The 13,838-nt window shown below is 38.4% G+C and overlaps 1 protein-coding gene across 4 annotated transcripts in view; it reads left to right on the forward strand.

The window, feature by feature from the left end:
• CDC42SE2 (CDC42 small effector 2) overlaps nucleotides 1-13,838 on the forward strand; it is an 87,210-nt gene that overhangs the window by 43,091 nt on the left and 30,281 nt on the right. For 2 of the 4 annotated variants that reach the window (XM_030005633.2, XM_030005634.2), the window contains one exon: nucleotides 10,272-10,589. The exons of 1 other annotated variant lie outside the window; for it this stretch is intronic. In XM_030005633.2, the coding sequence (XP_029861493.1) occupies nucleotides 10,536-10,589 (54 nt within the window). In that variant the 5' untranslated portion in view covers nucleotides 10,272-10,535. Of the gene's footprint in view, nucleotides 1-8,604; nucleotides 8,630-10,271; nucleotides 10,590-13,838 lie in introns of those variants that run through there. One more of the 4 variants, XM_030005637.2, reaches the window with a different exon arrangement.

The raw sequence follows: 13,838 nt of genomic DNA on the forward strand, positions 1-13,838 counted from the left end.
ACAGTTTGCACAGTGGGGCTGACTTCAGTCAGACCTCCTTGTCAGTGATGCCAGAACGACAAGCAGTGTTGCCTAACAACAAACTTGATCTGTACTTCCAACCAAAAAATTAATAAGCAAATATCTATCATGAAATGAAAATCAGTGAGGATTTTCAAGATTTTGTTTGCAGTTAGATTTCATACTCTTGCCTTTGTGGAGATAAACATTTTATCATTGCTTTGCAAAAGACATATAAGAGCTCTCTGTGGTCAAGTGTTTCTTCCAAAGAGTAAATAGTCAAATTCTACAGAATATTAAGGATCATTTGCAGTGATTCTCATCTTGGGGGAGGGTGAAGGAAAGAGCAATAATTCCTCTTAATTAATGTGCAGTATGTGAATCAAGCTGCAGTCTGAAGGTGGTCCCAAAATAGGATACTGAATTATAGGATTTCCTGTATGAAACAACGCTGTATAGGTACTGGTGTTATGGCTATTAATGAACTGTGTCTATATGTGCATGTGCAATGGCTTAGTGTGAACAATTGTAAAGAGAAAAAAATCTCCTGAAGAGTTTTTCTCCATTTTTCTCCCCTCCCTAAATTTCATTCTGTTTTGAAAAAAGAGTGTTCCTTTCAGGAGAAAAAAAGTGCTGTTGACCTGAAAAATGTCATTTCATACTGACTGCAATGCTAATACATGAAATTTTTCTTTACCAGCTGACCCTAGAAACTTTTTTCGGTTCATAGTTGTTCTCCTTAATACAGGCTAGCTGTCTGAGGTTCATAGAGGTTAAAGCTTGTTAGCTTCTAGTTATTTTCGTACTTTCTGTATATAGCATGGTAACCTTAGTCATAGGAATGAAATACTTTGTGATTGCTGCAGTTACTGAATTATAGGTTGTGTGTGTGGCTTCATACGGACGTGTGCATGCACATGCAGTCATGGTATTTGGTAGGCTTCTTGTGTGTGGAAGTGGATAAGAGGGGTTATCTGTGCTGTGGAAGTCTAGAATCTCTGTGCATGCTTCTTTCTTAGTAGTTGTATTTCAATTCATTGCTTTCTTTGCAATTGTTTAAGGATTATAGAATTAGGACACTCTTCTGCATTATGGCATATTTAAATTATGATACATGAACCCAACTTCTTTGTTGCTACGGTTATGTTCAGATTTTCCTTTCCTTTAAGTGACTTAAGAAATGTCTGGAGGCAGAGGGAGGGAACTGTCTCTTGCTGTATGCTGCTAGATAAAGAAGAAACCTGACTCTCCTGTCCAGGTGTCACTTCGTGCTGCATCTTACACAGTACTGTGCTAGCAGGTCTCTGGCTTTTGATGGGAGAAGAGGAAAATGCCAGGCAATTTATCAGATCCACCCCCCTCCTTGTGCTCCGGTCTGAAAACACATGTAGCTATGGTAAGCGTTTTTACATGTATGCATATTTCTGACTAGAGCATTCTTTTTGAGACTTGCTTTGTCAGCATACTGGTGCAGCTCCCCAAGCTTACCTTTAGAGTGAAATCTCAACAGGCCCAGTTAGCACTTGCCACCTCTCACTGGTTCTAAAACTTCTGTGCTTCTGACTCTGTCATATGCGCCAGTAAAATCCTGCTTTTCTGGCCTAACTTGGGTCGTATTGCTTGTGTTTCTGCAGCATTTTGTGTCTGAAGATGGACTTCCCATGAAATAAACCAAATATTTTAATATCTTGCTTTGAAGTGTCTCGTCAGGAAAAACTTACACCACTCCAGACTAGTCGTAGCCTAATTTAGACTTGCACTATGTGTGGTAGTTGTGTGAGTGTTGTTTAACTGAGCAACCACTAAATGTGGTAGAAGTTGAAGCCAGCAGATGTGATCTGTATTAAGCTGCATACTGGTCATTCAGGAGAATTAATGGGAGCACTGGAAGTACAATAGACTGCACAGTACAGTAGACTGTACTGCTACCTAGGAACTGGTGCACCTGAGAAGATGGACTGCATGAACTAATAGGTCTCTGCCTATAACTTCTGTAAGTACATACTCCAAACGTCCTAAATACTATCTCTATTCTAGAGTGATCCACGTATCTTTGAAAATGTGATTTGTCTTTGCTTAAAGAAACTTAGAAACTTTTCTGTCTCCCATGTGCATACATGCAGGTACACACACAGAGTTCAAGTTATCTAAAGCAGCTAATAATAGAGAAATTATAAAAGGGCTAGAGAATAAATATAAAGAAATGGTAGGGCCTTAAATGCTAGCAGATGAAAAATATGCTGTTCTGTCACACTTTGAATACAAAACTATTGCTGTTTTGTTGCTTGCAAGCTATGGAACTGAAAGCCAAAGCAGAAGCATCAGCTCAAGCTGCACTCTTCCTGTTTGAAACATCTCATCGCTGTGTGCCAAGGAAGGCTTCAACAGGGGTGATTCATCTGGCTTTTCAAACAGGCAAATGTGCACCCTAGCTAGTGTTACTGGGTGACTGATTAAACTTATCCAGTCCCACAAAATGTGATGCTGCTTTGCTTACTGTAATTGGTTTCATAATTGTTTCGTACTTGAGTGGGAGGTGAGGAAGTGATAGCAGTGATCTATTGAAGTACATTAAAATGTCTTTAGATACAATGGCAGACTTCTGTTGCAAGGCTGTCTATCTTACAATAGTAAGTTAAAATCTGCAATAGCGGTGTGCCATGTTGATTTTTTTGACGTGAAACATTACTGGAATGGTGAGAGTTTGCCTCTGCAAACTCCTGACAGTGTTAATGGTCTTTTCTCCCCTTGTTCCCACTTATTCCTTTCCTCTATCTGAAACCTTCCTTGGAAATTGCTTTGGTGTATTAGTTTTCTGTGGAAAAAGGAATATTATAAATGCTGTGAATAATGCTTTTACCTATTGTCATACTAAAAAACAGGTAGCGGTCCCTTGAATATCTTGTATGGTCTGTCACATAGTTTGTCATGGGTATTTTTTTCCCCATAGACTATTCCATTCCTTTTAATGCTACACTTGTTAAAATGATGGACTCTGGATGCCGATGTGGAGCATTTCCCGTCATTACTTTAGACGTCATAAGAGGGGGCTCTTCAGGGACGTTTTGTTTTTTTGTTTTGTTTTTTTTTTCTTTCCATTCCTTATGGAAATGGTACCCTGTTCAGAGCCTGCCTTAGACCAATAGTTTGCTTTGTTTATTTTTTCTCTCTGACTGGTATTACCTATTAGAATTAACAAGGAGGTCAGCTGAGAAAAGTGTTCTTTTGTGTTACCTTTAATAGGCCTTGACAGTTAAGAAGGTAATGTTATTGCCCAATTAGAAATTTGACTAACAGGATTTTTTTTTTAAATGTGAATGGGCAGAATATGAAATCAGATTTCCTAAACCTAGGAGTGGCATCTCAAAGGCTTCTCACTTGTTCTTAACTGACTATTTTTGTAGGTAGGGCAAACTGTATTATGCCTAGACTATGTCTTCAGTAGGACAAAACATACTTATTTTGTCTTTGGTTTGTCTTCCTGTTATTTAGTAAATAAATTTGGACCATTAGTTTTCTGTTTGTCTATATTTTCATAGTGCAGAACTATTGGATATTCTATGCTGTGGTTTTCAGAGAAGTAGGCTCCTGTCTGCATATATGTGTGGGAAATACGATGAGCTATGTATGAGCTGTTTCAGAAAGCTGCGTTGAACCCATGTATATTGAAAGCAATTATTTGTTGAAGACATAGGAAGCTTTGAAATGTCAGTGCTGGAGAAAAGTTTACCTGCACTGCTCAGTCACTGACACAGTATTGCCTGTTAAACTTGGTTTGGTCCTGAAAAACTATGCTTTTGTGTTCCAAACTGGACACAGGGAATTTTAATCGGACCAGTGTAATACTGTCTCTTTAATTTGTTGGTTTTGTGCACAAAGTAATAAGGACCTTTCAAGGGCTGGGCCACTTAGCTGAAATAATTAAATTTAACAGAATGACTAGAGAGTAAAACTCAGGCAATTGCAGGTGGGGGTAAAAAAAAAAAGGCAGGACACTTGTCAATGATAAAACAAATGTTTGAGCTTCACACTATCATGATGTTTTAAAGATGTTTAAAGGTGCTCTGCTTTAAGTGCCTAGTTGGCACTTGCAAACAACGTGATTACTGTCACACTTGTGAGCTGTTCTTTCCTTGAGTAAATGGCCTGCTTTCCTGCCTTCACCTGCTTTACAGCTCCCTCTTATGCCATCAGTGACCTAATGAAAAGCCTAGTATTTCTCGTTACAGACTTGCTGTGGTTCCCTTCCTGTATCTTTTGCTGCCTTCCCATGTATTATCTCAGATGGGTACATTTGTTGTGGGGAAACTTGTGGTGGCTTCCTACAAACTGAAAACATAAACAAAAACTGGAGGTGTTTTGGTTCCAGTGAAAGATGAGATTGTTTCTAAAGCCAGACTCCATTCTATTAACAACAACAACAAGAATTAAAAGCAATCCATCTTCCTTCTTTAAGTAGCCGTAAGACTACCTTCATCCTATTCCACCTTTTTCACTATTCTCTGAAACTTTTAATTCAGAAGTACTTGCATAATACGTAGTAGTTCATGGCTATTAATTTGTGTTGAGCTTGATTTGAAGTACAACCTATTCTTAAGTTGCTTAAGTAAATACACCAATGAAAACCCCTTCAGTATAAATAGGGGCAAAAAAAACCCCTGACTCCCAAATGACCAATAATACCAAAATAAAACCCTGTAATAAAATCTTATAAAAAGCTTTAGTAATAATGCTCAAAACTGTATCATAAAGACATAAATAAAATACCTTTTTACAAAGTCAGGACCTATGCGTTCAGGGTTTGAAAGTGCACAAGAAAGTCTAACTCGAACTTTGAAGAAGCTTTCTAAATGTCTTGAAACTAAACCTAAAAGCACTTGCAGGGCAGGGGTGGGCAGAATAGATATGGGAAAGTTATGAGGAAGTGAAAAAGGGATTTCAGCCTTACTCAGCTTGTGTTGATGGTGAATGTTGTCCTTTGTCTGGCAAGAGTTACTTGCAGCTCAGGTTTCTCAGGATCTGAAAGTGCAAAAGATAATTGGTGCATTAAAAGCAGTGCCAAAGTCCCCAGAAGTCTCTGCTCTGGAGGGGGGAAGGGAGGAAGTGCTTCTGAAGTGCACTGCCCTGGTGAGATAAAGGTTGTGATACAAAATTAATGCATGAAGGCAACTTTCCCTATAGATCAGGTTTGTTTAGAACCTCTATTGCTTCTTGTACAGATTATTTTATTTCAAAAAATGAGGCTGGCAAGTGAGTAAACACTTCTGGCTTCCTTTGAGAGCTGGAGAGCATTTTCCAGTTGCTACAGCTGCAAGTGTATGGAAGCGTGCACCAGTGCAACCTCTCTGCTGGTTTGGACACACCTTAATCCCCTCCCCGCCTCATTTCTTGCTGCCACGTGACTGTATCTGTGAAGCAGCAAGAGGAAATAGTACAGCTACAATAGAGATTTATAGTAAAAAATATGAAAGAAGTCTTAAAAGTACACCCTGAAATGATTATTTTCTACTTAGAGCTTGCAGTATTGAAACACGATAGCTGTTCAGAGCCTTTAAGGCAAAAAAAACCAAGAAAAGTGTCTTTTATGGAATGATACTTCTGTATCAAGATTGATTGTAAACTTCTTTCTTATAAAGTACTTGAGACTAAAAAACTAATAGTAGTCCTGTTTGTGACTGCATACATGTGCATGTCATAGTACATCATGTCATGTCATGACATACCATGACATGACATACTTAGTCATGACTTTGTGCGTGCTTCACTTTTTTTCCCTTCCCCACCCCCCCCCTTTCTCCTTAAATAGTAGTCTGAGCTTTAGAGCAAATCTAGTTAAATTCAGATGTTAACACCTGCAGTCATTTTCTTTTCTCTTCCTGCGGTTTTATTTGCTTCAAGTAATTGTCAAAGAGTGTTGTTACCACACTTCCTGTTTGAAGCCATAGTGAACAGTATGCAGTCAAAGGATATAAAGGGTTCACCCTTAAAACGAACTTTTTATAGATGTTTTTTAAGAACACCAGGCTGTTCTTAAGCTGTATAATTAATAAGTAGCTTTATTGTAATTGACCCTCCACAGCATGCAGCATATTCCTGTTTGGATCAGCTAAGGTAAATGCTCTCTAACCTGCTTTTTGCCAGTAAACGTGAAGAGCTTGGAGGGGAGATTGGTTTCTTTTTTTTACCCTTCCTGCTTTCCTGCTCTGTTTATTTCCTACAGAAAAGCTAATACTGCTTTAATAAGAAAAATTGCTGATAGTGTAAGAGAATGTGCTCCACCCCCACTATCCATTAATGCAGTGTTTGCAGTTACTGCCTTTATGACTGGTATTTAATGGTAAGTAGCAGTTTTGGTTTTTGCATTAGATCAGATACTGTGGAATAAACTTCAGAGTAATGAAAATTACCTTACTGGTTTTCACTTTAAATTTTAAACAATGTATCCTTTTTAATATCTTCATTTCTTCATGCTACTTAAATTTTCTATAAATGGGATGAAATTGAAGTCATACATAAGGTATAAAATCCTTAAAATGTCACAAAGTTGTTCAGCATGATGGTCTGGTGTGTTCTTGCAATGTGAATCACACACTCTAAAATAAGTTGCATTCAGAAGGTTTAAATGGGAAAAAACAAATAGGTGTTTCACCATTCATCACTGATTAACTTTCCGGTTCAGGCAGAATAAGCGCCTTGTCTTTTTGGCATGAGCTATATGGTGTTCTGCCACTCTGAGCATCATAAACTGTGTAAAGAGTAAAAACAAGGAGTGACAGAGCTGTTGTCTTGAACTATGTTCTTCAGCCTCTGTCCTCTTCATCTGGCAAATGCAGCAACACTTACAAACAGTGCCATATTAAAAGCTTGAACCAAAGACAAAGCAGACAACTAGCTGTAAAGTATTGCACATGTTTTGGGACCTCATTAATTGCAGCTAGGTTTGGGGTGCAGTCCAGGCTTTGCAGGAATGCTTTCTCACCAGATTGCTAGTGGGCTGGTACTACATAATTACCTGACTGGTAGCTGTAGGTCAGTGTGGTGCTTTTTTCTTTCTTTCTTTATAGCCGATAATTTGGAAAAGAACAGCAGAATTTTCCTGTTTCAACTTGTTCTTTAAACAAGCAACTAGTAGTGTAAGCGAAGTCCTAGTGTGTTGCTGTTGACATCGCAGTGCTGATATGCCTTTTTGCCTTTGGTTTAATTGCTTTTTTTCTTTCTGTTTTGGTGCGGCAGATTTATACCTGATCTTTTATGTTAACTTGGCCACTGTAAAAATCACTTGTTTAGCGGAGTGGGGGTGTAAAATTCCAGTGCTCTAACAAATACTGCTAAGCTTTTGTTTGCCTTTTAAGAGGTGCAGTTACTGTCAGTTCTCTCCAGGCGTACAATTGTGTCCTCCCACCACCTTTTTTTTTTTAATTAAAAGACAACAGATTGAAAACCTGCTTGATACTGCTTGCAGAACCATGAAATGAAAGGCAAATGTGGCACTGTACAGGCTACAGAAGATAAAATAAATTTTTAAGAATGAACATGTCATCAGAGACTATTATTCACGATCTCTAGCTTGGCTTTGTTGTTCAGCAGCTTTTGATTTAAGGGGGGGAAGTCAGTGTCAAAGAGAACTCTGTCCTGGAGGGCACGAGTCCTGCGTGTTGAGAGGCTGGGTGGAGAAAATCTTCTACATCCTTGAGTATTTTGTAACCAGGAAGAGCCTTCTAGGCTCACAGGCGTATGCTCGAGCCCTTCGGGTTTGTTCCCGAGGCTTCAGCTCAACACGGCACTTAATGCTGCAGTGAGCTGGAGGAGTCCGCCAGCTATCAGCAAACGAGGAGACGGATTGACAGAGGAATTTCCCTGCCCTTTCCATGTGCGTCTGTCTTCTGTACACGGGTGTAACAGCAGGATGGAAGTTAACCCTCTGTGAGAACAAGAATTTAATATGTTAAATCTGGACTTTATCAAACAGAGATTGTGAGGGAGCAATAATGCGAGTGTCAGAATTTCAGGAGCTGCAAATCAGAATATTGGGATACTTGCGCAGCAAGAGAAGCCCACTGCAATGTATCCATTTATAGCTCTGGAAGGTTACAATATATTAGACTTCAAAATGCTCTAACTTTGAGTACTTGCTTTCTCAATTTCTCATAATCTGAGCAGCTAGCATCGGGGGACTGTTGCTGCATTTCAGAACAACTTGGAGCCTATCTTCTCAGAAGTAAAACCACCAAGTTTTACAGAGAGATAAGCTGTGCAGTTACTGGACTAAAATTGTCAATTGTTACAGGCTTAACAGGAGTTAACCATGTTTTATTTCTATTTTTGTTACATATTGAATCAGACTTAGAAAAGAATTGTGTAGCATGCAAATTCCGAGACTGTAGAGAACAGTATTTTCTTACCAAGCTTTTCTACATTAGTCCAGCTCTTGTGATCTGAAGTTCATCAAACTTTCAGTAGCCAGAAGAATTAAGAAAATGATGTGAAGCTACCCAATTATGAAGTGAGAACTTCCTTAGAGACTTTTAAAGTTATTTTAATTCTTGAATTTCAGACTGGTTGTTGATAATACCCATGTTTTATTGCAGCTTATTGACACATACATGGGATTTGGATGATCATCTTTGAGGTACAAGAAAAATCTTCTTTTAAGTAGTTAAAATATGTCATATTAGCACTGTACTAAGACCCTTTTTCTGAAGTGTCTGACGAAAGAAAGCTTGTGTAGGAGAATTTTTGGAGTTTTGTTTCATTTTTTTTTCTTACCCTCAAGGTGTTCTGTTTAATGAAATTGCTTTGCTCTATATGGTGTTAGTGATAGGAAAAGATAGCAAAGCATTTTTCCCCCCCTTCCTACTCTGATCTTTAGGCAAGAAATGCCACAAAATGGCATATAAACTTGATTTAAACACTACTAGTAGCTTTTTCAAAGCTGGGAGAGACAAGTACTTTTACTGGGGTTTTGCTGTTTAGATGGTGTTACTGCAGCATGCATTTATTTCTTGAAGAGCCTCTGTTAGTCCCTTAAAAGGTAAGAAGTGGGACAGCTTCCCAGAGGGTTTGGACTTAGTATGGGAAAGGTGCTACTGTATTTCTTTATGTTGTGTGTTGTAGCCTGTAACAGTGCTGGAAAGTACCTGGCTAGTAGTGGCTGCACGGTACAGTAACTTGGCATGTGTATAGTAAATGAGGGACCTCTCTGTTTATGTGCTTAGCATGTAGAGAACTGATGAAGGCAGCAACTAAGTGGGACTGCTCTGCCACAGAATCTGTGTGTATGGGCATATATATATGTAGCTTATGTATCCCACGGAGTCTCCAAACCACTTCATACTGTGAGGAATTGCATAGCATGATGCACACATTTGCACACATAGTTATGCACACATTTCTATGAATGAAGATGCAGTCGTGTATAGAATTATTGAGGAGTATGCATGTAAAAACTTCTGAATACTCATTATCTCGCTTTCTCTGCAAGCAGAGTGTGTGATAGATAGCAAGATAAATGGCCAGAGTGAAAACTCACGGGAATTTTTATTGCACTCTTATTGAAAGAAACTGAGTTGGAGATTAACCAATAAACGTTATTTTAGCAAAGGAATGGTTGGAATCTGGAGCCTCAGTTGTTCCACATGAGGAATTCTAGAGGTTTAAGGAAACAGTTTCAAACTCTACAAATAATCTCCTATTTTGAAGCCAACTGTACATGAAGCAGGAGGGTAGAGAAAGTGGGAGAAAAATACCTTGAGCTGAACAAGTCCAGCCATTTTGCAAATTTTCCATATACAGAAATTTACCGATTTGTTTCCTCAAAAGCATGCCTTTGCTTGACAGCTATGCAACAGAGTTGGGGTTAAATATTATTTAAACCTCGCGCTGTGAATGGACTTGTGTAACTTTTCCATTGAGAAATATGAAGTGTCAATAGGCACAATTTTCTAGGAAGTTTAAAGGGGTGTGTGTGCAATTGTCACTTTGTAAAATGACATTTGAAAGTTCAAAACAGATCAAACGGAGATGGCTGCTAAAAGATTGGACACCAGTTCTTGATATCACTTTATCTAACCAAAGCTGGAATGTAAGCCTCGTGGATTTTTGGTATATGCCATTTTTGGTAGTCACTTTAGAAATAAGCATGACTTATTTCCTAGTGTCTCTTCAGTCTGTGGTTCAAGATGTTACCAAGAAATCACTGGTGTGGGTGGTTGTTTGGGAGCATGAGATTCTGTATATTCTTTCTTTTTGATGTAATGTACTTTTGTTTTCAGGTTCACGCAGCGCTAGGGACCAAAGAAGCATACATAACATTTCTGTGGTGCTGGGACCAACCTTCTGAAAGAAGACTCTAAAATAACTTTTTGCCTTCAAGTTGTTTGTCCTGGGACTGACTTGTCTTTGGAGAAGAGCTCAACAGAGAAAAGATTTTAACTTGGAACCATTATAAACCTATTTAAAGAACTGGCTACCTGGAGACAGATTTACAGAGGTTGAGTCCTGCTTTTCATCTGTGTTCCCACTTCAGACTGTAAACAATGAGTGAGTTTTGGTTGTGTTTCAACTGCTGTATTGCAGAACAGCCTCAGCCTGTAAGTATGAATATTGGCACTGCTTTGTTTTTGTATAATTAACTACATCATTCACATTCTCAGGTTTTCTTAGGGCTTTTTAAACTAGTGCTGTTTGGCCAAGCTCAGTGAGAACTAAGGAATTAATTAACATCCTGCCTTTGTGGGGACAAAAAAATGTCTGTTCTAGGCTGTTGTCACACAGATATTTTCCGGTCCTTAAGATCAAATCTATCCAAAGTCTTTCGAAAGAGCCTTTATTTGTTTGAATTGCAGAAGAGGTGAAAGGAAGGGAAGGGTGAGGAGGACCTAAACTATCATTCTAAAATAAGTAATTTTTAAGTAGAGATCTTTAAATGTCCTGACTTCTGTATGGTGTAGGCCTGCCTTCAGATATGACTGGACAGTGATGAAGGAAGGAAATTATTCTGTTAAAAAGTCCAGAGTGAAATCCAGTCCTCCTCCACCTTAATGTAATTAAGGATTTCAGCCTTAATTGTTTTTTTAAATTTTAGATTAAACCTTTAGGAGAGTGAAGGGATGCACTCATACCGTAAATACTTTTTTTTTTTCTTTTTAAATAGAATTTGGAATGGCTATTGTGTGAAAAAGTACGTAGCAAACAGCTGGGTAAAAGAACATTTCAAAGCATACGTAAGGAAGACAGAAAGTACAGAAATATTCTTCGTTTCATATACTCTAAGTACCTTTAGAGTGTGTTCTGGAGTCCAGTGCAGTTGGGAGAAAGGTGGACTTAACCAGGAATATGGTTAGCACTGTGAGAAAAATCTTTGTGTGGTATGGCATCCAGATCAAGCTAAATGAATGTATAGAATGAACGGTCATCTTGCAAATATGTGGAAAAAAGCCCAGTTACTACTAAAGCATATGCTGGAATTACAGTGACTGAGAGAATCCCAGAGTGACTAGAGCTCACTTGATAATATTTGGCTTTAAGGAAGCCAAAGGATTAAAAAAACAATAAATCTAATGTTAGGCATTGCCATTGCACAAAGCCTGAATGCTAGACTGATTCTTGGGTAACAACGCAAATATTAAAAGCGTGACCATTAATATTGCTAACAAATGAATGCAACTTTTATCTCACTCTTAGTTAAGTAGATTTGTGGGAGATGAACTCTGAGATACCATCATGAGAAGCTGCAGTCCTCTCCTGTTGCTTGAATACCATGCAGTCCTTTAAAATGCTAGCTGTGTCCATATATAGCCAAAGTTATGTGCCTAGTTTCTAGAACATGTATTGCAATTAAAAATAAGATATGACTGTTAAAAAACTTAGAGACAGAAAATGGCATATTCTGTTTGTTTACAAGAATCCTGAGGCTCAGTCCTTATAAAATCTTGACTCAAGCTTTATGATACAGTTAAGTTATTGCCAAGAAATACATGGTATGTTAATACAGCATGTAGTGATCTGTGGGTCATAACTCATGGAAAGGGTAGAAAACGTACTTCAAAAGTGTAGATAAGGGAAACAACCCATTTTTGTATGTTTCTGCTGATCTGGTGGTGTGCATTTGCTTAGAAAATTAAAACCATCCTTACATTTAAGATACAAGTAGCATGTTGCTAAGCATTGACCTAATTCCTGAAATATGCCTTTCAAATATTGTAGGAGCCTTGCTTATTATGAAGTGCCAAAATTCTTCAGCATGCATCTCAGAAAAAAGAGTTGTGGGCCCTCCTTGGCATGTTTGACGATAGGCGCTTAGTTGCTCTTTCCCTGCAGTTACTCTGCTCATTTTGCTGTGTTGTGTTGTACAGCTGTTGTTCTGCCATGCACTGTTGCAGTAAGTGGAGTATTTAATCAGGTAAATGTACATCTGAGTAAGTACAAGAATGTTTTTCCTCTGACAGGTAGCAAAGCATGTACTGTCAGCGTGAGCAAACTGATAAACCAGACAAGTGGTAAGGAAGCAGTTTTGCCCTGTCTCTGCAGGTGTTGTGTGATTGCATGTTTGGGAGACTTACATGCTGAAAAACATGCTAGTTTTTAGCTCCCAAATACTGGTACTTATTGCCCTGTTGTATCAAAAAATAGGTGAAACATGCAAACTTGCGTAAAAGCTACTTGGCTGTCCCCTACCTTGCATTCGATATGTCACTTTAGTCCACTTTCTCAGGAAAAATGCCTCATCTGCCAAGTTTCATCTCTTTCATGTGCCTTCTTTCATATTACCTCCTGCATCTCAACTTCTTCATGGCCTGACTAACAGTGTCCTAGCCATGACTATCATGTTCAGCCATTACATATTCAGTGTGCTCCTTCTGTGGAAGGACAAATGTGGTCTTGTAGCAACAATAACAACCACCAGCCTCTTGGAATAAAGACCTTGAAAGCAGGAAGTTACTTAATTTGCTACTTGTTCTGATCAATGCTTAAAATGTTCCTTTTCTTTTTAAACTTACATTCTCTGAAACATGATTTTTTCCTCATTATCTTTGTCAGGTGCTGATATCTGGGACATCTTTAATGTCATGGGTAGTGACATAAATTTTAAGCCTCTTCACTAGAGAAGAAAATCCTGGAACTTTTAGTAATTGCATGTTTCTGTGATATTTATAGCTTCCTTTGAGCTAAGGAGTTCTCCTCCTCTCTTGAAATCCAGGATGCAGGAACTGTCTCTGTAGCTTTCTTCAGGCAAAATTCTAGCATATTATAATAGGAATCTTCAGTACAGCATCTCTATTCTTTACAGCTATAGTGCACTTAAAATGACAAATGCACTGACTGAGTCCTTTCAGTCAATTTTATAGAAGACTATTATTCAGACTGTACACAAAGGCATTTTCTAGGTTATTGCCAATACTCTGTATGCCTTCCAGACTTGCATACTGATGCTTTCCAGTGTATTTTCATGGTTTTGAACCATGTCTTTTTAGATAAGATTTGCTAAACCTTATGGCAATAAGAACACAGTACTTAGCTAATTTCACTGCCATTGCTTCACTGATAGCATACCCCAGAGCAGAACAGTAACAATGTTGCCGTTATATGTTAGTAGACTTTAAAAGGTTCCTTAATTAAAAGACAATATTCAAGTTTTACCATCATCTTTTATTGAAATGTATCACGGCACAGCTTTTTGTCTTTTGTCAGTGCTAAATGGATGCACTGTGTTGCTGCAAAATAAAACATAGGCTTCTTGGAAAGCAGTGTTCTACTCTCTCTCCTAATGCTACTTTGGTTGCTAACTATTTCACTTGGTGTTCCCAAGACTGCAGTACTCACAATAAGATCATGGAAGG

The sequence above is a fragment of the Aquila chrysaetos genome, chromosome Z (assembly GCF_900496995.4).
Source record: "Aquila chrysaetos chrysaetos chromosome Z, bAquChr1.4, whole genome shotgun sequence".
NCBI classification, from domain to species: Eukaryota; Metazoa; Chordata; class Aves; order Accipitriformes; family Accipitridae; genus Aquila; species Aquila chrysaetos.